General features: G+C 48.1%; 1 protein-coding gene across 6 annotated transcripts in view; it reads left to right on the top strand.

Annotated features, from left to right (window-relative positions):
• The window catches only part of DNAH9 (dynein axonemal heavy chain 9), a 210,146-nt gene that overhangs the window by 14,485 nt on the left and 174,574 nt on the right, over window positions 1-21,087 (top strand). For all 6 annotated transcript variants that reach the window (XM_080560625.1, XM_080560623.1, XM_080560622.1 and 3 more), the window contains 13 exons: window positions 887-1,003; window positions 2,375-2,525; window positions 3,544-3,658; window positions 5,656-5,724; window positions 6,957-7,083; window positions 9,557-9,812; window positions 10,867-11,108; window positions 12,796-12,931; window positions 14,192-14,388; window positions 14,470-14,894; window positions 16,755-16,977; window positions 18,940-19,106; window positions 19,454-20,324. In XM_080560625.1, the coding sequence (XP_080416751.1) occupies window positions 887-1,003; window positions 2,375-2,525; window positions 3,544-3,658; window positions 5,656-5,724; window positions 6,957-7,083; window positions 9,557-9,812; window positions 10,867-11,108; window positions 12,796-12,931; window positions 14,192-14,388; window positions 14,470-14,894; window positions 16,755-16,977; window positions 18,940-19,106; window positions 19,454-20,324 (3,096 nt within the window). The remainder of the gene's footprint in view (window positions 1-886; window positions 1,004-2,374; window positions 2,526-3,543; window positions 3,659-5,655; window positions 5,725-6,956; window positions 7,084-9,556; window positions 9,813-10,866; window positions 11,109-12,795; window positions 12,932-14,191; window positions 14,389-14,469; window positions 14,895-16,754; window positions 16,978-18,939; window positions 19,107-19,453; window positions 20,325-21,087) is intronic.

The following is a 21,087-nucleotide window of genomic DNA, read 5'->3' as shown; positions in this document are numbered from 1 at the left end:
AATCCTGGAGCAAAATCCAGCGGCTTCTGACTTGCTCAGGTTTGTACTGGGATGAAGAGTGAGTGCGCTGGTAGCGGGATGCAAGGCCAGTGCCTTGCACCTATGGTGATAGGGCCTGTCTGGCGCAGTGATGGGCAGCTTGCACTTCACTCCCTGTAGTTCCCAGTAACATCTCTGCAGTGGGAGGCACAACCCTAGTGCTGGCTGGCTGGGTCTTGCTGGGAAGCTGCTTGCTCCACATCGCTCCTCTTTCAGGATGGAGGGCACGGAAGGAGCGGTGACCATGGCTCTGCAGGGGCTGGCTTGATTTTGGTGACCCCTTGGCCTTCTGTGTCATGCTCATTCTTTCAGTGCAAGAGTTTTCTACCTTCTGTTACCTCTTTTTTCAGCTAAAACATGGTATCTGGTCTTGCTGAAGCTCAGTGATGGTAATAGTAAAAGCTGTTGCCTTGCACTTTGTCCTTCCATGTAAGAGACATATGGCCTAATTTTTAGCCACTTTGTCCAAATTAGAAATGCTGAAGTCTCATAGTTTGTCAAGCCCAGTCTTTGATTTGGGCTCTTTTCCTGTAGGAAAAAACAAACAAACAAACAAGCTTTTGCTCTTCAGCTTCAAAGGATTTATTACAATCTGGGCAAGGAAATTAGTGCCAGAAGATGATGGAAGTTACAGAAGCAGAACTGTTGAAGTTGGAAGGACCTCTGGAGACCACCTAGTCCAACACCATGCTCAAAGCAGGGTCAGCTAGAGCAAGGGTGTGTCCAGTTGGGTTTAGTATCTCCAAGAATGAATATCCCCAAGGGTGGAGACTCCACAGCATCTCTGGGTACCTTCATGGTGTCGTTCCACAACCATTTCATGGCTTGCTGTTCTGCCTTCCTACAGGATTTTGAGCAAGATGCCTTTGATTTCCAGCAAAAAGTAGAAGACATCGACCGGCGGCTGGCAACTATTTTCGTCCAGGCTTTTGATGATGCTTCGGACTTGGAGCATGCCTTTAAGGTTTTTATGTCACATCCGTTTTGTAGAAGGGAAATCAGGGAACCTACAGGTAGGCTGTACGAGAGGAGGGCAGGCAGTGCTGTGTCTACAGGTACACGGGGCTGGTGTTTGCTGACAGTGGGACAATGAGGCTTGTAGCTTTGAGGCTTGTCTCAGTGACACTCAGGCTTACAGGTCCCTCACAAACTGTGAGACCAGAGAGCTGCTAGCAGGGTGTTTGCTGAAAGCTTTGCGAGTATTTGTGCTCTTCCTATAAAGACGGACAAAATGGAGCTTTGTTCAATGTTTAAGAAATTGTTCAAATCATGCTTTCAGTTGCCAGTTTTATTTTTTTGTCCATGAGTCGGAGGAATTATGCTTTTCCTAGGATTTCCTGGTAAAAAAATGCTGCTATGAATTGGGTATTACTGTTAATATCATAGAATCATAGAATGGTTTGGGTTGAAAGGGACCTTAAAGATCATCTAGTTCCAACTCCCCTGCCATGGGCAGGGACACCTCCCACCAGACCGGGTTGCTCCAAGCCCCCTCCAGCCTGGCCTTGAACACCTCCAGGGCTGGGGCATCCCCAGCTTCTCTGGGCAGCCTGGGCCAGGGTCTCACTGCCCTCATCGAGAAGAATTTCTTCCTAATATGTAATCTAAACCTGCCCTCTTTTAGTTTAAAGCCATTACTCCTTGTTCTATCCCCACACCCCCTGACACAGAGTCCCCCCCCAGCTTTCCTGCGGCCCCCTTTAGGCACTGGCAGGCCGCTGTGAGGTCTCCCCGGGGTCTTCTCTTCTCCAGGCTGAACAACCCCAGCTCCCTCAGCCTGGCTGCACAGGAGAGGTACTCCAGCCTCTGAGCACCCTTGTGGCCTCCTCTGGACTCACTCTAATAGGTCCATGTCCTTCTTACACTGGGGGCCCCAGAGCTGGATGCAGTAGTACACAGGTATATTTCAGTTCTGGAAGCTCAGGTTTTCTAGAAATAAGGCTATTTTGTTTACCAATGAATCAATCTTGCAGAAAAACTAAATGGGTATTTTCTGAAAAACCTTAACATAAGTGTTGAAACAATTGTAGAAAATGATAGTATTTATCCTCGGGTTATTTTTGAGAAAATAACAAATTTTGAAGTGTTTGAAAAATGACAATTGGGATATGGTTCACCTGCAGAGAAAATGTGAGCTCTGTAATAAAGGGAGAGCTATCTGGAAAGAATAGAGTAAAGAAAAGAGGAGAATAAGTAAAGAAAAGAAATTCCCCTTTCCATGTGCCCCTTGTTGCACGTTAGTGAAGCACTTGGGTTAGTGAGGAAGTCCCATTGGATTTCTCTGCAGAAATCAGGGTTGTGATTGCTTTCCCTCTGCTTTCTTTTCCTTCCTCAGTTGCTGTACATGTATGGGAGCCTTTTGGAGCGGCCAGTAATCGCTGCGGATACTGCTGACAAATACTCTGTCCTCATCAGCATGTTCAACAGTGCTTTGAATGATGCTAGTTTGATCTACTCCAGGCACATCCAGGCAGAGCTGGAGCTCGGTGAGTAAATTTGATTTTATAGAGAATTGGATTTAGATGAATTTTTTGGGGAAAATAATTTGTATTTTCTAGGGAAACCAGAAAACCACTGCAAAAATTTTCATCTGATACATCTCCTGGTGGAAGTAGAAATGCCTGGGAAATCTCTGTTCTTAGTATTAAAGCAAATAATCTGTTGGGGGGCAGGAATATCTTTTGGTATGTGTATACATGGTATGTAGCTCAGAGTGAAGATACCTGCTGTGTTTTTCCCCTAGCAAGGGTGTGATGGGAGTTTTCTCTCCACATTTATGTGCTGCCTCTAACACTCCGTGGAGCTTGCAAACCCACTCATGTGCTCCACGATGTGAATTTACAGTGTTTCACGTGTGATACTGTAAATGCAAAGTATGCAAGTTGGGAGTTTGTAACCAAGGGTTTAATCAACCTTCTCCAGGTTTAGTATTTTCCATGTGTGCTGTAACAGGAGTGAATGGGTAGGGTCCTATTAGATTATGCATGGATTTTTGAGTAACAAACCATTCACTCAACTCAGAAAGCTTGTACAGGAAGCAGACAAGGTCCAGAAGAGGCAACATTGGTGGAATTAGTACAGGTTAACAAAAGGAATGGGGAGATTAACGGAGGGAAGGGCCCATCATTTGCCATGAATTTAAGGGGTGTTAAGTGGGTGTGAGACAAGATGGTCAGAACTAGCGCCTGGTCAGAAATCCCTAAACCAGTGGTTGTGGGGAGCAGGGAATGCATCCCAGGCAAAGGATGCCTCTGTATCAGCTCCATTCCTAATGTTTACTGGGCTTCTCAATTGATTGGAGACATTCTCAGGTCCTTATTCAAGGTCCAGAGGCACTAGGAGTCCTCTCCTGGTCGCAGACCAGCATCAATGGATCAGATGCTTGGATTTAAGGGAGCAAGCTGGGAAATCAGCACAGTTTTACACAGATGAGTTGCTTTTCATTCATCTTTGAGGTTACAAATGCAGTGTTCAGTCAAATACCATTTCAATCTGCCCCCCCAGGATCCCCTCCTGTGCACAAGAACATGCCGGTGGTAGCTGGAGCGCTGGGCTGGGCTCGGGAGCTGAGAGCACGAATCCAGGCGCAGTTTGGTCGCTTCAGGCACATCACACATCCGTGCGTTTTTGTTCCAGCTAAGTTTTTTATGACTATCTTGATATCTTTTCTCTAATCAATCTTGATTTTCGTTCTGTGTTGAATGTTATTCAATGGCTATAGCTGAAGTATTTCTTGGTCAAAGAGGTGTGAAGTGGTAGTGCTGGCGCTTTTCAACTTCCCTACAATCTTTTTGTAAGGAACTCATTAACTGGATTTGTTTGGAAGTGGTTAAGAGGCACAGTGGGATACTACATGGGCTTTTCAGCTTTCAGGCACAGTTCTAGGCTGCAATTGAAAGACGTATTGGAACCTTTTCCTCAGCAACCCCACTCCATGTGTGTTCCAGCACCTCCTTGGGAACAATCCAGTCCTGGGCTTGCAGCTCTGATTCTGGGATTGCCCAAGCTGTAAAGCGCCTTTGCTTAGGTGCTCGACTGGTGCTGGGCTGGACTCTTTTAAGATAGGCTGAAAGAGCTGAGTTTCAGGTCGGTGAACACATGAGGACATGGCCTGGGCACTGGCAGAAGACAGCTTGCTCAGTGTTAAACAAGGGAGAAATCTCCCAAGACCTAGGAAAGAAACTAGTGCTGGGATATTTTTCACCCAAATGTTTGTTCCTGTGGGTCTTCTTGGAGAAATGTGACCCCACGCTTGCAGCTCCCAGCTACCACACCTGATGACACCGCCTGTAGACTTCAACATTGATGAGACAGCATATAAAAGTGCCATAAGCAAAACAGTGTCAGACCTAGGAAAACTGAAGACACCCCAGGGACTGTACCTTGTGGCTCACAGCAATAGCTTTACTTGTACTAGAAGTGATTCTGAGTAAATGGATCCACTTTTTTTTTATGTGCTTGACCCAAATAAGCCATGTCCATCAGTGTCCAATATTTGCAGCCTTCTCTCAATGTGTATTGCCATTTTGTAAGTGTCTTTAAGTGCACTGTTATTCTGCAACAATACAGACATCAGTGCAACGAGACAGGCCCTTGGACCATCCCCAGCACAGAGCCCAGGTTATCACATCCTGTTTGAATCTGAATAGCAAATTTCACAAACCATGAAGAAGGACCCAGACCCTGCATTTTTCATTGATTTTCTTCCCTCTGTTTAGAGCAGTCGCTAACATGCCTGCAGCAGGAGCGACATGATTCTGTTTCCTGCAATACAACTTGAAAAGGGAGAAGGATTAAAAAGGAAGAAAGATGATGTTTTTGCTGGGGCTTGATCAGTGCTTGTCCAGTGGTGACCTCTTGAGCTCTCCCTGTGCTTTCAGCTGAACTTGCAGTAGACACAAAGTGTCCTTTGAGCTCACTGGGAGTTTGCTAGGTTTTAAGCTAATCCAGTTTTTGTCAAAATATCCTCCAAAATCAGCAACTATTTTCAGGAAATGTTGGAAATTGTGGGTGAGCCTGTAGAAAAATTCTTAAAAGAGTTACTTTGGCTGGTTGCCTCCCTGGGTTTGGAGGCATCTGTACAGCCCAGGCAGTGTGGCTGGTGTTCTGCCTCCTGCGCTGTGGGATGTCTTTGCTCTTCCTTGCTCCTGTGGTTTATGGGACACAAATCTGGCACTGCAAAGATCTGCATTCAGCAGGACCCACGTGCTGCTTCCTTTTGAGCCTCCGTAAACTCAGAAAGTGCTGGTTGGTAAACAGGGGTCGCCATACTCTGTGTAAGCCCAGTATGTGAAGCTGGGAGCATTGGATATGTTAAAGAGGCCAGTGTTCCTCCAGTAGCATTGATCTCTTCTTCCTCCCTGTATGGTTCCCATTTTGCAGATTGCCATACAAACACATAAGAGAGGCTGCCCAAGCCCCAGTGCACTCTTTGTGCAGCAAATTGATTTTTGGTGATATGGTGGGGTGAAATGCAATGTCCCCAGTCGGTAACAGTCTGTCCTACAAACTGGAGGGTGATCTCGGGAAGGGGGTGGATACAGACTGCAGTCTTACAGGGCTAAACGCACATTTCCATGGGCAAAGTAATGCTGAGCTTTTCTGTTGTGCTACCAGCTGCCTGGACTCTGCTGAAGGAAGAAGAGTGATAGAAAAGTACGAAGAAATGCTCCAGCTGCTTGACAGGTAAAGGGTGGTGCGGGCCAGGCTGTAGCTGTATGAAACAACGTTCTCTAACCCACCTCCCAGCATGTTTGCCAGCCCAAGGCCTGGGATGTCCCTTTCTAAGTCAGAGGGGGTCTTCTGATGAGAGAGGAGGAGGAATCCTTCTGCTATATGCCACAGTCTTTCTGTGATGTCTTGCAACGTGAAGCTTTCTTGGGAGGAATGGGTTCCATGCAGCCTAGCATTGGTCCAAGCTTCTGCTGGGTGTAGAAGCTGCTGTGGTAGAAAACCGGAGTTGACTGGAAGTCCGAGCTGCTTGTGCCCATTCCCAGCATGTATCCACACGGGCTGTAATGCGTATTTTCCACAACTTGAAGTAGATTTATTGTCCCTCACTTAGTATCTTTAAGTTTGACATTAAATCTGAACTGATCGCTTTGAGCTTTCCCTTGGGACGAGGCCACCTCCCCAGCAAGGACGCATCCCCGCAGGGCCTGCTGTCTGTCAGCAGTGAAGGGAGCTGGGACACCTGACCCCTGGGGAACACCGGGCAGGTGGAAGCAGCCCTGTTCCTAATGATCAAAATAAGAAGAAAAAAAAAAAAAAGGAAAAATAAATCTGATAGTTGTGGTGCAGCCTTTCAGAAGGGGGCAGACCAATGGGAGGATCCTGGGTGACTTCAACAGAGGTGCTTTCTGGGTGACATTTCCCAGAGCGCTCAGGTGACAACGTGATTCGGAAGGGACTCTGTTGCTTGGGTGGTTGGTACTGTACAAGTCATGCGAGGTAACAGGACCCAGTTTCAGCCCCCAGCAGTGTCAGTGAGTTGTCAAAGTGCTGCATTTCCATGAGGCTGATGGTCTCCTTCTCTAAGAGAAGTGAGAGCAACTGCATCCACCCCCCAGGATTTGTATGGTTTTAGGCACCTGTCCTGCGTAGACACTTGGGAAATGCCCAGTAGTTGTTTATCTGTTAGGCAAAATATCTGTCTTCAGGCCAAATGCTTTGCAAGTCTGTCTCCAAATCTGCTAAAAGTGGTACTTGAGTGTTTATCTTCTTGACTTGAGTCTGTCACTGGTTTTGGGGTGTTTGTCTTTGGAGTCAAGTTAATTGTGGAAATGGTGTGGATGGGTTTTCCCATCCTGCATGTTCTTCAGCCCTCAGAAGTGGACTTTCATTTGATTATATGCACATCTTGTAGGCTCAGTAGCTACATGGCATGGTGGATGTTTTTTTTTCTTTTTTCCCTACAGGTATCAGGAAAAGCTGTATGTAGACTGGTCCCAGACGGTCTCTGAAAAATCACAGTACAACCTCACTCAACCACTCATCCGACGAGATCCAGAAACCAAACTGATCACAGTCAATTTTGATCCCCAGGTAAAAACTGCTGCCAGCTACCATTCCTGCCTGTCTGTGGGCATGTCTCCCTGCTGTGCAGTTTTTTTCTCAGTGTTCCCCATCATGTAAGTGAGATCTGGTGGGACTGGTATCAGATCTGTTCTGCTGACATTTGTGGAGCCTCTTCTGTGATGAGTAACATGACTTTACCATCCTCTTTGTGGGCTCTATCTCCCGATAAATTATCAGGATTGAGATTTAAGCAGAGCAAATTCTAGTGACAACCAGTCATAGGAAGTCCCAGAGTACCCAATATTTAACTGGTGTTAGCATCTTCAGATGAGACTTACTACTGGTTTGGAGACTGTTGGAGCATCATCTACAGAGGTGGGTTCATGTTATGTGTATGTGATCTCTGGGCTTCCTGGAAGGGTATAAAATACCCCATGAAGGGTTTATTTTGTTACTGCAGTATTGTGCCTGTTGGTTTTCCTTTATTGCAGTGCATGAGGCTTAGAATAGATTTAAGATCTTTTCTCTGTCCCCTAGAGTTTCTCAAAACCCTGTCTCAAGCACAGGTAGGATGGACCATCCACCTTTTCTAGGGCAGATGCCAGCAGTGGACTGAGAGCCTCTGGGGTCTGGTGGGAGCCAGGATCTGTGAAATGTAAAAATGCCATTTAATGGGAAGAGGCTGAATCTTAGGGGCCAGGGACATGTTGGCATCAAAAACTTCCCAGTTTCCTGGGGTATGCTGCAGTTAAAATGTTTAGGTTTTACAGCTCATTCAAGCTTGGCCCTTAGCCAAAGGATTTGTCTTTTTCCTTGGAAGCTAAATGCTAAGGTGGGAGCCAAATGGCCTCAGGGGATATTTTCCACCCTGGTGAGAGGATCTGGAGCCTGTGATGTGCTGAGTGTGCCTGCTCTCAGCTCTTGTAGCAGTCTTTGAGTGTTTCTGCACTGCTCTTCTCAGCTTTTCACACTGAGGACTGTCCAGTGCCCCAGATGTCTGTTCAGCTGCCCCTTCATCCCCTTCAGAATAGATGTGAGCACCTCATTTTGCCTAGAAGGATGTATTTTCAACCCTTCAGCATGGAAGAGTCTTCCAGCACTTGCCTTCAATGGAGGAAGGAGAGCGAGGAGAAGACAACTCCAGCCCTGTGGTGGGAATGTCCCAGACCTTCCAGTACAAAGAAGAAAGGAGGAGAACTTGGCTGCATCTCTCTTGCCATCTTGTTCCCTCAGCCCCCTGTGTTTCCCTTTCCTTCCACTCCATTTTCATTCATCCCCCTTTCCAGAGTGCCCTCTGCACCCTCCTTCATCCCTGCTTTCCTTCTTCTCATTGTGTTTGTTGTCACTTTGGTATTGAAGATGCTCTGAGTATATTATGAATTCCCTTCCCAGGAAGTGTGCTTTCTGTGTGTCTTGGCCAGTTCTGCTGGGTGTCAGATTTTGGCTAATGTAAGATGGTGCTGGGGAGATTTCAGGAACCCTTTCCTGCCCCTGGGGTCACCCAGGGCAGTGACTCCTGGCTGTTCAGTCCATGGATTTATGGCTTTACCTGCTTCTGTTTATATCTGCAGCTTCCCGGTTTTCCTGTCTGAAATTGGGGCAGGGAATTGGGACTAAAGAGCACTACTAGAATGGGATCAGAGGGTGATTTCTTCCCCATGCCTTCAAAGGAAGGGATGACACAATCTGCCAACCTAAAAGGAGAGTGATTTTTAGGGAGCTGCACCCCAAGCTCAGCCAGTCAGGAGCAGTCCTCACCCTGGCTGCTGCCTGTACAACATGCCAAATTTTTGTCACCCTCTCAACATGTGCAGTTCCAGGAGCACTTTACGAATAAACTGAATGAAGATTTTCAGTCTTAAAAGCGATATATTATGCTGGAAGACCTCACTGTTCCTTTTGTTGCAAGCATACATTTATACCGGGTTTATAATTTAATAAACCCTCTTAGTGTAGCCCATCGCTATTCAAACACGCAGTGGCACTGAGTGCTTTTGGTTGGGCTAGGAGAGGTCGGCAGCAGAAGGCTTTGTTGGAAGGTGGACACACTGAAACAGGAGTCGCTGGGTTTGGGCCACAGTATTTGTTTATATTTTAATGCCACTCAGCCCCCAGCAAACAACAGAACCAGAGTCTGGTCCATCTTATCTGTTTCTTAGATAACTGTTTGCTAAGCTCTGCTCGCAGACAACATATCCCTGACAGACTATTGATGAGCACGGCTGAGAGATTCAGAGTTCATCGTGGCTTTTAGAGGCTGCATGTAGTTTACTTGCCTGGTTGTTAGCAAAGCTGTCTGTCTTTGGCAGGAAAGAAAACCAGAGGCAGAGATCAAAGGAAGACAGACAGTACAGACTATGAGGTGTCTGTGTGCTTTTCAGAGCATGCAGATTTGTGAACAAAACAGCAGAAAAATCCTAAAACATTCAGAAATGATTGAAGAGCATCTGCCACTTAAATGGGGGGATTGTCTTGTGTTCAGCTCTGTCTTGTTTTCCAGTTGGTTTCAGTGCTGAGGGAGGTGAGCTACCTGTCCGGCAGCCAGATGGGAGACATCCCACCAACAGCTGCAGCAATCTATTCCTCCAAGGAATTGTACCGACAGATGGTGGCCAACTTGGAGCTGATGGTGAACAGATACAACAAGATCCTGAAGACAGTCCTGGAGGTTGAGTACCCTTTAATACAGGGGGAGCTGCAGGATATCGACCTGAGGCTGAAAGAGGCAGAGGAAACACTGAACTGGAAGATGGAGGGTGAGCTAGCTGTGCGTTAGGGAACACGAGTACCTACCCTTGGGTCTCATCACATTCTCCCATGTGCCCAACACCTGTCACCTGGTTCTCAGCTGCAGCTCCCAGCATGGCAGCGGAACCAATGCTGGGGAGATGAAGGGCAACGCCCGGCTTACCTGCTGTTTTTCCTGTCCCCTTGCTCTGCTGGGGTTGTGGGTGGGATTCTGCTCCCTTCAGGTTCAGTCTAGAGAGGGCCAAATTTGGGTTTGTAAGAGCTTGCAAGGCTGAGATTGAAACCTCTGCTCCCTGCTTGTGCTGGCCACCCGGTGCCAGCCCAGGCAGCCTTTGTGTGGCTGCGTGCCTGTGTACCCGAGGCGCTGCTTTCTCCCAGTCATGCAGGGAGTGGAACCAATGGTCCAGCCACTTGGCACTGGGGTTGGCTTGTCCCAGTAAGGAGCAGGGCCACCTAGATAACTTCTCCTGAAGGATGAAATACTGCAGCTGCAGGTGGGTTTTTCATGACTTTGGCACGATTTAACCAGTGTTCTTGCTTGATCAGTTTTAACTGCAAAGCAGAGCAGAGGAAGACAATTTGTTTCCTCTTGGTGAAAGCAAACTGCTCACTGGTGGAATGTATATTTCTGTCGTCAGGCTTGTGGTATGAACAAGAACAAGTGTCCTCCCTTGGGAACATGCAAAGCAGAAGTCCTTATGCTGAAGAACCTTAACCAGAGAGCTCTATTGCACAATACAGCTAGAGGGATTTTCCTGCCCTAAGTTTCCTGCATCTAAATGCAACTGTCACTGGTGCCTGGGACCACGCTGTGGGTGCAAGGTCCCTGCTCTAGTGATGGTGACGGGGTTGCACAGCCTGGTGACTGTGCTGTGGCTTATTGAGGTAGGAGAGAGCTGGCAGCAGCTCGGAGCAGGGAGTTGCTCTGTCAGTTGAGATGGTAAGTCCTGCATTAATGATGGGTGAGAAATATATGAGACCATAGGCCAAAAAGTCTAAGGGTGTGTGAGAAGTTGTACCAGCAGCTCTGAAAACGCAGTTGGTCGTTTCATTTCTGGCCAGGTGTCTGGGATCACATCTCCGTGGTGATGGATGCTGTCCATAACCTTGAGCGGAGGACACAGAAAGCCAAAAACAATGTTGAGGAAATCCAGACCATCGTGCGATCATGGGGGTCACCCATATTTGAGAGGAAGGATGGTAAAAAGGAGTCACTGCTGAGCCTGGAGGACTGTAAGGATCGGCTGGAAAAGCGCTACAGCCTGATCCGAGAGTCAGGGCTAAGGATTCATTCACTGCTGAAGGTGAGGGGTGGGGGTGATCCCCAGGGGTTTGTTGTCTCGTTACAGTCTCTGTGTCTCTCTCTGCTCTGTTGAAATTGTCCAGACCTATTTCAACTTAAAATTATCTCTCAACTCCTTTGCAAATTTTAACCAGTGTTAATTAACAATAGTATTGATGAGTGAGCTGGTGTGGCTGGATGTGTGGTAGTGCTGACTGGGCACTGCTGGAGACCCAGTTCAGGGCAGGAACAAGAGCAGCTGCAGCCCAGTGAACAAGCCCTAGCTCTTGTGGAGCCACTAGAGGGGAGTCATGCATCAGGCTTTGGGATCCCAGTCAGAGGACAAATCTCCCTCCAAAATATATACCTGAAAATACAAAGGCAGCTGGCTGCAGCTGACCTTTCAGTTTCAGAATTGTTGACCCACTGAGGGAGCAGGAGGTGATGCTGACAATCCAGGGAAAAGCTAAGTGACGGGAGAAAAGCTGCTATCCAAAACCGTGGGGTTTTCCAGCGACACTGCCATTGCTGAGTCTTCTTTGGAGTGCAGGAGAAACCCCAAAGCTCTGCTTCTCACCTGCCTGGCGTGATGTGCATTGCAAGTTGGGCACAGCACCTTGGCTGGGAGGCCCTCTCCTGAGGGTCACCATCTGGCCTTGGACTCTGGAGAGAGCTGGCTGACCCTCCCTGGGACACCAAGCCCTTGCTGCTCACTGTGCCCTGCTGTCTGCAGTCAGTCCTGGGCCTCTCACCCCCTTATCTGTGCAGTCAGTGGGGCAAGGATTTTGTTCTGCTGCCACTGCTGTAACAGGCGAAGCCCCCTCCACCTACCGCCCAAAAGATGAGGACACCTCCTGGGGGGGGGGGGCAAGGAGGGCATGGGCTCTTGTGGTCATGGCATCACTCGCATGGTGGCACCACCAGTACTGTTTGCAGGGGCAGGAGAAGCAGCAGTGAGGGCATGGCAGGGCAGGGGACCTGATCACAGCGGAACCTGGGAGGCTGCTGAGATGGGTAGGGAAGTGGGTACACAGCCTGGCCTCGTGGGGATGTAAGGAATAAACCCTGGGGTGGATGGGTCTCTGCTGTGACCCAGAAAACCCTGAGTTTCCTGGCTCAACTGGAGGAAGGGAGCACAGTGGGCTGAGGAGGGAGGTTGTTGGCAAACCCTTTGTCTTCTGCTCCCAATCTTTCCCTGTTTTTGAGGTTTCTTTAAAAATCCTTTCTTGAACTTAAAAGCTCTGTGGTCTTCTTGAGATGCCTGTTTGGAGGGCAGAGGTGTAAACAGTCTGCTGTGGAGGCCTGGTCCACTCAGGGTAACACAAAGATGCCCAGAGCTGGATTTTCATGCACTGAAATGAGCCTTTGAGACCCTTGAGCACTCTCTGCCTCAGGTGTGCAAAGCAGCCTTGACCTCTGGGACTTCAAAGGAGGAGGAAAATATGTTGCAGAGCTGCTAAGCCTCTTCTGCACTGAGTTTGTTTTTACCTTCGGTTATTTTAGTTCGTTTCAGGTCACAAAGCAGTCTGTGGCAGAAGTAAGTAGTCATCTGTCTAGTTGGATGTTAGTAGTAACAGCTGTCTGGTTTCCAGTCCCTCCATGAGACCAGTACCCACATGCTTACTGGCACTTGTCCTTAGCTGTGAGCAGCTCTCTTGTAGGACAGACTCAGCCCTACTGTGTTTGAAGGTGTCTTCGTTTTCTTCCAGGAAAATCAGAGCCTCTTAACTGCAGACCCAGCATCTGATGTCTGGAAGGCCTATGTGGATTATGTGGATGAGATAGTCCTGGACGGATTCTTTACTGCCATTGAGAGCTCACTCAAGTACCTCCTGGAAAACACAGGTAACTGATGGTCCCTCTCCTCTGGTCATGGTGCTTTGGTCTCGCCTACGGGAGGGTTCCTGCTTTTCTTTGCAATGGGAGCAATGCAGTCTGTGCCTGGGGTCAGTGGGTTGTGCTGGAGGGGAAGGGAAGTGATGGCTTTTCTCTGTCTCTGTTGGCGATTGCAGCAGTTTGAATCCCTTGTGCACAGCAGAGGTGGGGTGCACTGAATGGAGCTGGAGGAAGAAGCATTGCGGGAGTCAGTTCTCTATTACGTGTTTCTGTTCTGCGCTCTCCCTTGTGTCTAGGAGTTGCTCTTTTCTTCCTGAGTTTTTACTGTGCCTCTTGTACTGTCAATAGCAAGCACTGGGGCAGCCTCCAGGCAGGGTGGGTCTCCTGGTCACAGGGGGGAGGGATGGAGAGGACAATGCACCATTTGCAGGGATTGGACAGACAAAATTGAGGAGTCATCCCAAGTCTGTACTACAGCTTGGACATCACCCATCTCCTGCCTTCCCATGCACAAAGCATCAGGGTTTTACCATCTTCCATTTGTGGTCAGTCTTATGAGCTGGTTCTGCTAATGAAAGGCATGGAAGAAAAACTCAGTCTTCCAGCATCAGTCCAATGAAGAGATCAGGTGGGTTCAGGAGTCACCTGTATCAGATCTCCTGCCTAAGGCCACTGTGGAGGTACGCTAACTCTGCTGTGAGCAGCTTGTGTTTGGCTAAAGCACATCCCAGAAATGCTTCCCTCTTGGATGTGGAGACACACTGAGTTGGAGAATTGAATCAAGTTCGTCACCAGCATGCACATAATTTCACATTTGAATTTGGCTTCATTTTCCTGTTGCTGTGGTTTTTTTCCATGTCTTTTTCCAATAAACTAAAGTGCCTCTTGGGTTTCTGATGTTTTTCTCCTATGCAAGTACTTATGCACTGTAATTGTTCAGCTCTCAAACTCCCTTTTGATTAGCTAAAGAGCCTGGTCTCTTTAAGGCTTCACTCCACAACATTTTTTCCAGTTCGTAAATCATTTTTGTCTCATCTGTTCTCCAGTGTGATCTTCTGTAGGTGCTAGAACATCAGCTAGTTTTCCAGCATCTCCTCTGGGCTGTTTGCAGGCATAATATCACAGGACCCAGTGAGCAGGTGTCTGCGATCACATCTGCCTGTGTCCTTATGGGGCACACCGTGTGCTTTGTGGTGGATGTTAGTGGTGGCTCAAGATCATTTTTCTCCGCTTGAAAAAGATGCTGATGTCTCTGGTCTTCCTTATCAGATCCCAAGGCAGGGCTTGCTCCTGTGTTTGAGGTGCAGCTGGATTTAGTGATCCCGGATGTGATTTTTCGTCCCTCCCTGGACCCTGGCACAAATGATGGCTTCTATGACATGGTGGAAGGTCTTCTCAATGACATCTACCGGATCTCATCGCTGGTGCCCAGGCTGGCCAAGCACAGTGGCTTTCCCCACTACCAGGTCGGGTGGCTGTGGAGCTTCCTCGTACCTCGTGACAGCACGGAGGCACCGCTGTTACTGAGCTCTCCTCTTCTCTCCTAGGCTGACATGGAGGACATGGCTGATCTGGCTGACATGCGCCATGACCTGATGGGACGCGTGCAAGCTGTGATGGCAGCCTGCTGCGATTACCGTAATGCCTTCGACCACTACTCTTACCTCTACGGTGATGACAGAAAGGAGTTCTTCCGCCAGTTCCTTCTCTACGGACACATCCTCACTGCTGGAGAAATTGAGGCTCATGCAGAGGATGGGATCCCTGAGACACCTCCCACGCTTCAGCAGTTCAAAGAGCAGATTGACTCCTATGAGAAGATTTATGAGGAGGTGAATCGCATCGAGCCCATCAGCATCTTCCAGAGCTGGTTAAAAGTTGATGCTCGACCTATCAAGGCATCCTTGCTGAATGTAATAAAAAGGTGGAGTTTGGTATTCAAGCAGCATCTCATTGACCACGTCACACACAGGTAAAAGCCGTTCCTGCCTCCCCTCCCCAGGACCTGTGCTGATTGAACCGCGTCTCTCTTGTCTTGACTGGGCTTTATCATTTCACACTGATAACAAATACAGGAGCAAGGGTAGGGGGCCCATACTGCATACAAACTCCATCACATCCCCTGCATCTTCTGTCCCCTGGTCTCTGCTGGGAACTGAGTGGGTAAAAGTGAAAGAGTTATGTGGACTTGGTACCAGTAACATCCCACAAGCGGACTCTCCTGGGACGTACTGTGTGGTTTTAGGTAGTATGTCTGTTTATCCATTTCTCCTGATCCAACCTATCTAATCTAGTAGTCATGGGGAGGTAGTTTGAAAGTCACAAAAAGGGGGAGTTTTGGAAACAAGTTTTAAAGTAATGGTTTCCCTGCTCTGAATAGCTGCTCTGTCACCAGCTTTGTGCCAGATGATGCATCAGGTGATATATTTGAGTAGTTGCAACTGAAGGATACCGTAGGTCTTGCATTGCTTACAAAGAAGTATTTACAGATGTGCAGTAGTAAAGATTGTTGCATTTGGTGTATGGTATGACCTCTTCTGTTGTGGTGGTTTCATCCTGAAGGATAGCTAAACACCACCACAAGCGCTCTCTCCCTCCTTAAAGGAAGAGGGAGGAAAAAATACAATGGAAAAGGGCTCAGGGGTTGAAATAAGGACAGGGAGTTTGCTCGCCAATTATTGCCATGGGCAAAACAAACAGAACATAGGGAGATTAATGAAATTTATTACCTAATTACTAACAAGCTAGAGTAGTGCGAAACTACAAGCAAACTATGAACACCTTCCCCCCATCCACCCTCTTCTACATCCTCCACCTGGGCAGCACAGATGAACGGGGAATGGGGGCTGCGGTCAGTCCATGACACTTTGTCTGTGCTGCTCCTTCATCCTCTCTCTGCCCCTGCTCCACGCAGGGTCCCTCCCACGGGATGCCGTCCTTCCAGAACTGAGCCTGCGGCGGCTGCTCACAGGCAGCAGCACCTCAAGAACTGCTCCAACACAGCTCTGTACCACGGGGTCCATCCCCCAGGAGCAAACTGCTCCAGCACGGGTCCCCCACGGGCGGCAGCTCCCCCCAGACCCCCTGCTCCTGCGTGGGCTCCTCTCCACGGGCTGCAGCTCTGGCCCGGGGCCTGCTCCTGCGGGGGCTCTCCACAGGCCGCAGCCTCCTCCAGGCCACATCCACCTGCTCCACCGGGGGCTCCTCCACGGGCTGCAGCGTGGAGATCTGCTCCGTGTGGGACCCATGGGTGCAGGGGGACAGCCTGCTCCACCAGGGGCCTCTCCACAGGCCGGGGGTGGACTTGGCTCAGCTTGGCTCATGGCTCAGCTCTGGCCAGTGGCAGGTCCCTTTGGAGCCAGCTGGAGCTGGCTCTGATCTGACATGGGGCAGCTGCTGGGCTCTGCTGACAGAGGTCCCCCCCTGCAGTCTCCCTGCTATCAAACCCTTGCCATGTAAGCCCAGTAAAAATGTTCTTTCAGGACCATGATTCTGATAGGTAACTTCTATGCAAAGAGCATTTATGTAACTTTAAAAATAAGCAATTAGGGGTTCTTGCTAAGAATCCTTGACTCAGCAGTTTAGTCTTTATTAGGTGAAGAATTTAAGGATACATATTCACCCAGCAACATCCACAGAATTTAAGCAGGCACTTAAAAATGTTGAGAGAACAGAAGAGTGGCAGTGCTAGGAAAGACCAATGATCCAGGAGCCCATCATGCCTCTGCTCATTATGCCCATTAGTGGATGAGATTAAGAACCGGGTGAAACTGGTATGGAAACTTTCCCGAACTCCCCGTCATTGTGTGTTTTCCTGCTTTGTATTACATAGCTTGAACGACCTTGAAGAGTTCATAAAAATTGCCGATAGAGGGTTGAGCAAAAAGGTTGAGAAAGGAGATTATGATGGCTTGGTGGAGATTATGGGTCATCTCATGGCTGTTAAAGAAAGGCACGGTGTCACTGATGCCATGTTTGAGCCCCTGAAGCAAACCATCGAACTGCTGAAGACTTACGAGCAACAGCTGCCCGAGGAAGTCTATAAGCAACTAGAGGTGGGTAAAAACTTGTGGTGGACACGCAAATTTGCCAAGGAGCAGATGTCAAAGACCTTGTGAGTCTAAGAGGAATATTGCAGGAATATTTAAGACCCCACTCCCAGTCATTAGAGGGCCTCAGTGGATAGTGTTTTGCTATTGTGGGATGTGCCTTAATAGCTCTACATTTTGGAGTTATATTGAGATTTTCTTTTAAAGCAGAGATTAAGCCTTTTGTTATGTATGAAAAACATAGAATTGCCTGCTCCAACTCCCAGCGATTACTTTTGAAAAAATTAATGCATTTTCAAATACATCTGTTAATTAGGTTGAATTATAATTATTTTTAAATAAGCCAGTTCTTGGCAACTGTGGAGATGGGGAGGATAATGTTGGCAGAGGAGTTGTGTTCTCAGAGGACTTCCGTCCTCCACTGGATCTGCAGCACCAAATCTTCTTGACTCAGAGGACGTAACCAGGAACAGGTTCTGGAAGTATTTTGACACATTTCCAGATCTGGCTCTGATGAATCAGTTTTCTTGTGGGAATTCCTTTTGCGTCAGTGAAGGGGACCGTGAGATGGGGGACGAGTGCTGGGAAACACCCAAGACAATGTTACAGTGGAGAAGTGCACGGGTACGTGCTGATGGATACCCTGTAGTCACTGAGTGCTGTGGGCAGAGGGGTCTGGGCAGGATCCAAGAATGAAAGCAGGGCCTTTCTGGGAGATGTTGCTGCCTTGTGCACCTGTGCAGCAGAGGCTCTGCTGCAGGCTTGGATGGCAGCTGAGGGGTTTAGCAGTTCCCTGGTTTTCTGCTTTTCCCTTCAGATGCAGGTGATAACAAAATAATTTTATTTTTTTTTTTTCTGTCAAGTGCCAGCAACACGTAGCTGAGTGCCTGATTTGCTTCCATATGGGGTGGGACAAACAGAGGGAAGTTCTTCTCAGTACCGCTCCCTCCATGGCCAGGGGCACGGATGAGCTGGAGCTGGTAGTCTGGATGAGAAGGACAAGGAAGCAGCTCCATGTGTGCCCTGCCTTGTTCATGTGGCTCACCCGTAGAGATTTCTGTTGAGGCTGGAATGCAGAGTGCCAGAAGGAGACCCCTTACGAGGGACTGACCACTCCGTGGCCATCTCTGCTGCCTCAGAGCTGCTTCCAGGTTATTTTACTTCTTTCCATAGTGTTGGTGGGTCTCTGTTAATCTTCTCAGTTGTGGTCTAGAACGAAAAGAAACCCAAAGTCTTTGCTGTAGGCTGGTAAACCATGTGGGGAAGTGGAGTCTCCAAGAGCAAAGCATTGGCATTTAGGGACAGCAGAGCCTTTAGCCAGTGTCAGGGCTGAGGATATGGCCCAAAAGCCTAGTGAGGAGAAGTAAATCCCCTCTAGAAAGAAATCCCAGGTGCAGCAGGTGGTTTGTCAGCAGTGGTGTATGCCTGCAGCTTGGCTGCAGACCCGGGAAAGAAACCAGTCCTATTTAGTACTGGTTTTATACGCATAAGTTGGAGGGATTTGCCCCAGAGTTCTGCTTCTTAATTAGCTCTGAAAATGTGGCTGATTTGATGAGCTGGCATACACAGCCCATCCTCCTGCCTTTAGTCACTCTCAACAGTCTCCAGATCCTGCTGGACTCAGCGATAGCATCAATGTTAGCATCACTGCTTTCTCAAGTGTTGAGCCATTGTGGGAGCACAGAATTTACTGTGGGAGCCCTTTTTTTTAATTTGAAATTACTGAAAATAGTTTTATAATCCAAGCAGTTGGCTTTAAGGTGTCAGTCTTCATTATTCTTCAAGATTGTGAATATGTGGTGTTATCCCCAATTGTATGTTTAGCTTTCATATCTTGGGAAAACTTCCTTACAATGTAAGATGCAGAGTCTGTTGCTTTTCCTGTTCTGTGATTATCCATAAACAGATCAGATATGTCTTCTATCAGGTTTCAAATACATCCTACCAGCATTTAAATTTTGCTTGCAGGAGCTGCCAGAAAAATGGAACGATATAAAGAAGCTGGCAGTAGCTGTGAAGCAGCATGTGGCTCCTTTGCAGGCAAACGAAATGACAGCTCTGCGCAAGAGCTGTGCAGCGTTTGATGTTGAGCAGCACAGATTCAGAGAGCGATTTCGGAAAGAAGCACCATTCAGGTACAGGCAAATTATAGCGTCACAGAAGCCCCAAGGAAAAAAGCTTGATGGGTCATCTCTGAGTGTCCTGAGGACATGTGTCGTAGCCTTTGCATACACTTCCTACCTTCTCACAGTGTTGTATCTGTTATACCTGGGGTTTTGTGTTGCTGGCAACACTGTCCAGAGTTAGCAAAAGATTGGATTTAGATGCTGAGTGTGCAATACTGCTTTAAGGTGGCATCAGTACCGTCATGTGGAAGCACCATCAGCATGTGCTACAGACGTTTCATCTCTGCTTTGTCTCTTGGAGGCACCATTTGTTTTATGTTTTTTTTAGAAGTTGTTACAATAACATTTCTTTTTAGGTTTGACACCGAAAAGCCTTATCAACTGCTGGATGCAAAGAACATTGAGATTAAACAAATGGAGTCAGCCATGACCTCGATATATGAATCAGCTGGTCTGTTTGAAGTCATGGTGCCAGATTATAAACAACTGAAGCAGTGCAGAAAGGAGATACGTCTTCTCAAAGAGCTCTGGGATGTGATCTCCGTTGTGAATACTAGCCTTGATGACTGGCAGACCACCAAATGGGTGGATATTAATGTGGAAAACATGGATCTTGAGTGCAGAAAGTTTGCAAGAGAGATTCGGAATTTGGATAAGGAAATGAGGGCATGGGATGCTTTCACTGGGCTGGACAGCAGGGTGAAGAACATGCTGACGGCCCTAAAAGCTGTGGCAGAACTTCAAAATCCCGCTATTAGAGAGAGACACTGGAATCAACTGATGCAGGTGACAGGCGTGAAGTTTGTGATGGACTCAGACACCATGCTGGCTGATCTCCTGAAGCTCAACCTGCATAACTTTGAGGATGAGGTTCGTGGAATTGTGGACAAAGCAGTGAGGGAAATGAGTATGGAGAAGGTCCTGAAGGAGCTAAAAATGACATGGAGCACCATGGAGTTTCAGTATGAGCCTCACTCACGGACGAACATTCCATTGCTGAAGTCGGACGAGGAACTCATTGAAACTTTAGAAGATAACCAGGTGCAGCTGCAGAATTTAATGACATCCAAATATATTGCTTTTTTCTTGGAGGAAGTGTCTGCATGGCAGAGGAAGCTGTCTACTGCGGACTCTGTCATTTCTCTCTGGTTTGAAGTGCAGCGTACGTGGTGTCACTTGGAGAGCATATTCATAGGCTCAGAAGATATACGGACACAGCTTCCTGAGGTAAGAAAGCCCAAGTCCCATTTCTTCCCTTTGTAAGGGGTTGAAGGAGATCCTCCACTGCGTGAAATGGGGTTATCTATAATGCTGTGTTCCCCAAAGTGGGACTTTTCACCTGCTGCCTCCCTGTTTCCAGAGACTCCTGTAGTGCTGTAGTAGTTTCCCTAGTGCTGCACGGGGATGTTTTTTTATTGTGTGTTGTCTAAGCCACACAGAGAAGCTGATTTTCTTCTCTCCACTGCTGTGTAGCAAATACGGAGTTACTGGAGACTGAGTGCAAGGCTGCTGGCTTTGTTCAGTGCTGCGGGCAGGTTTCCTGTTTGCTTGGAGGGGAGAGGACTGGGGTAATGATGCAAATGTTGCGAGTCCTCAAAACAGAGCTGAGCCAAGCAGCTCTGGCAGCGTCCCCTTCCATGCCCTTGGTGCTTGCGCAGGGGGCAGCAGCAGTTCTCTCTACCTGTCCTGCTTCAGCAGCTGGTCACCTCCTTGGAGGTGTCTTTAGGAGTCCATCTTCTAGCCTTACACCAGGTTCCTTTGAGAAAATCCTCCAAGCTGTTTTTTGGCCCTGCAGGACCATTTGCATCCATGCTGAGGGATCTGCCTTTGAGTGAGCTGCAGGTGACCATGTTCCCACCGTCTCCATCCGTGTGCGCTGTCAGGTCTTGGGTGGAGCCCGGGGACTGCAGCCTAAGACAGGGTGTGCACAGCCCAGTGACACCCTGATAATGGGTCTCCATCCCTTGTCTCCATCCCTTTGCCCTGGTCT

Source organism: Anser brachyrhynchus (assembly GCF_964034855.1).
Source record: "Anser brachyrhynchus genome assembly, chromosome: 18".
In the NCBI taxonomy this organism is placed as follows: Eukaryota; Metazoa; Chordata; class Aves; order Anseriformes; family Anatidae; genus Anser; species Anser brachyrhynchus.
The sequence above is the reverse complement of the archived record's forward strand: the minus strand, read 5'-3'. Positions and strand labels throughout refer to the sequence as shown.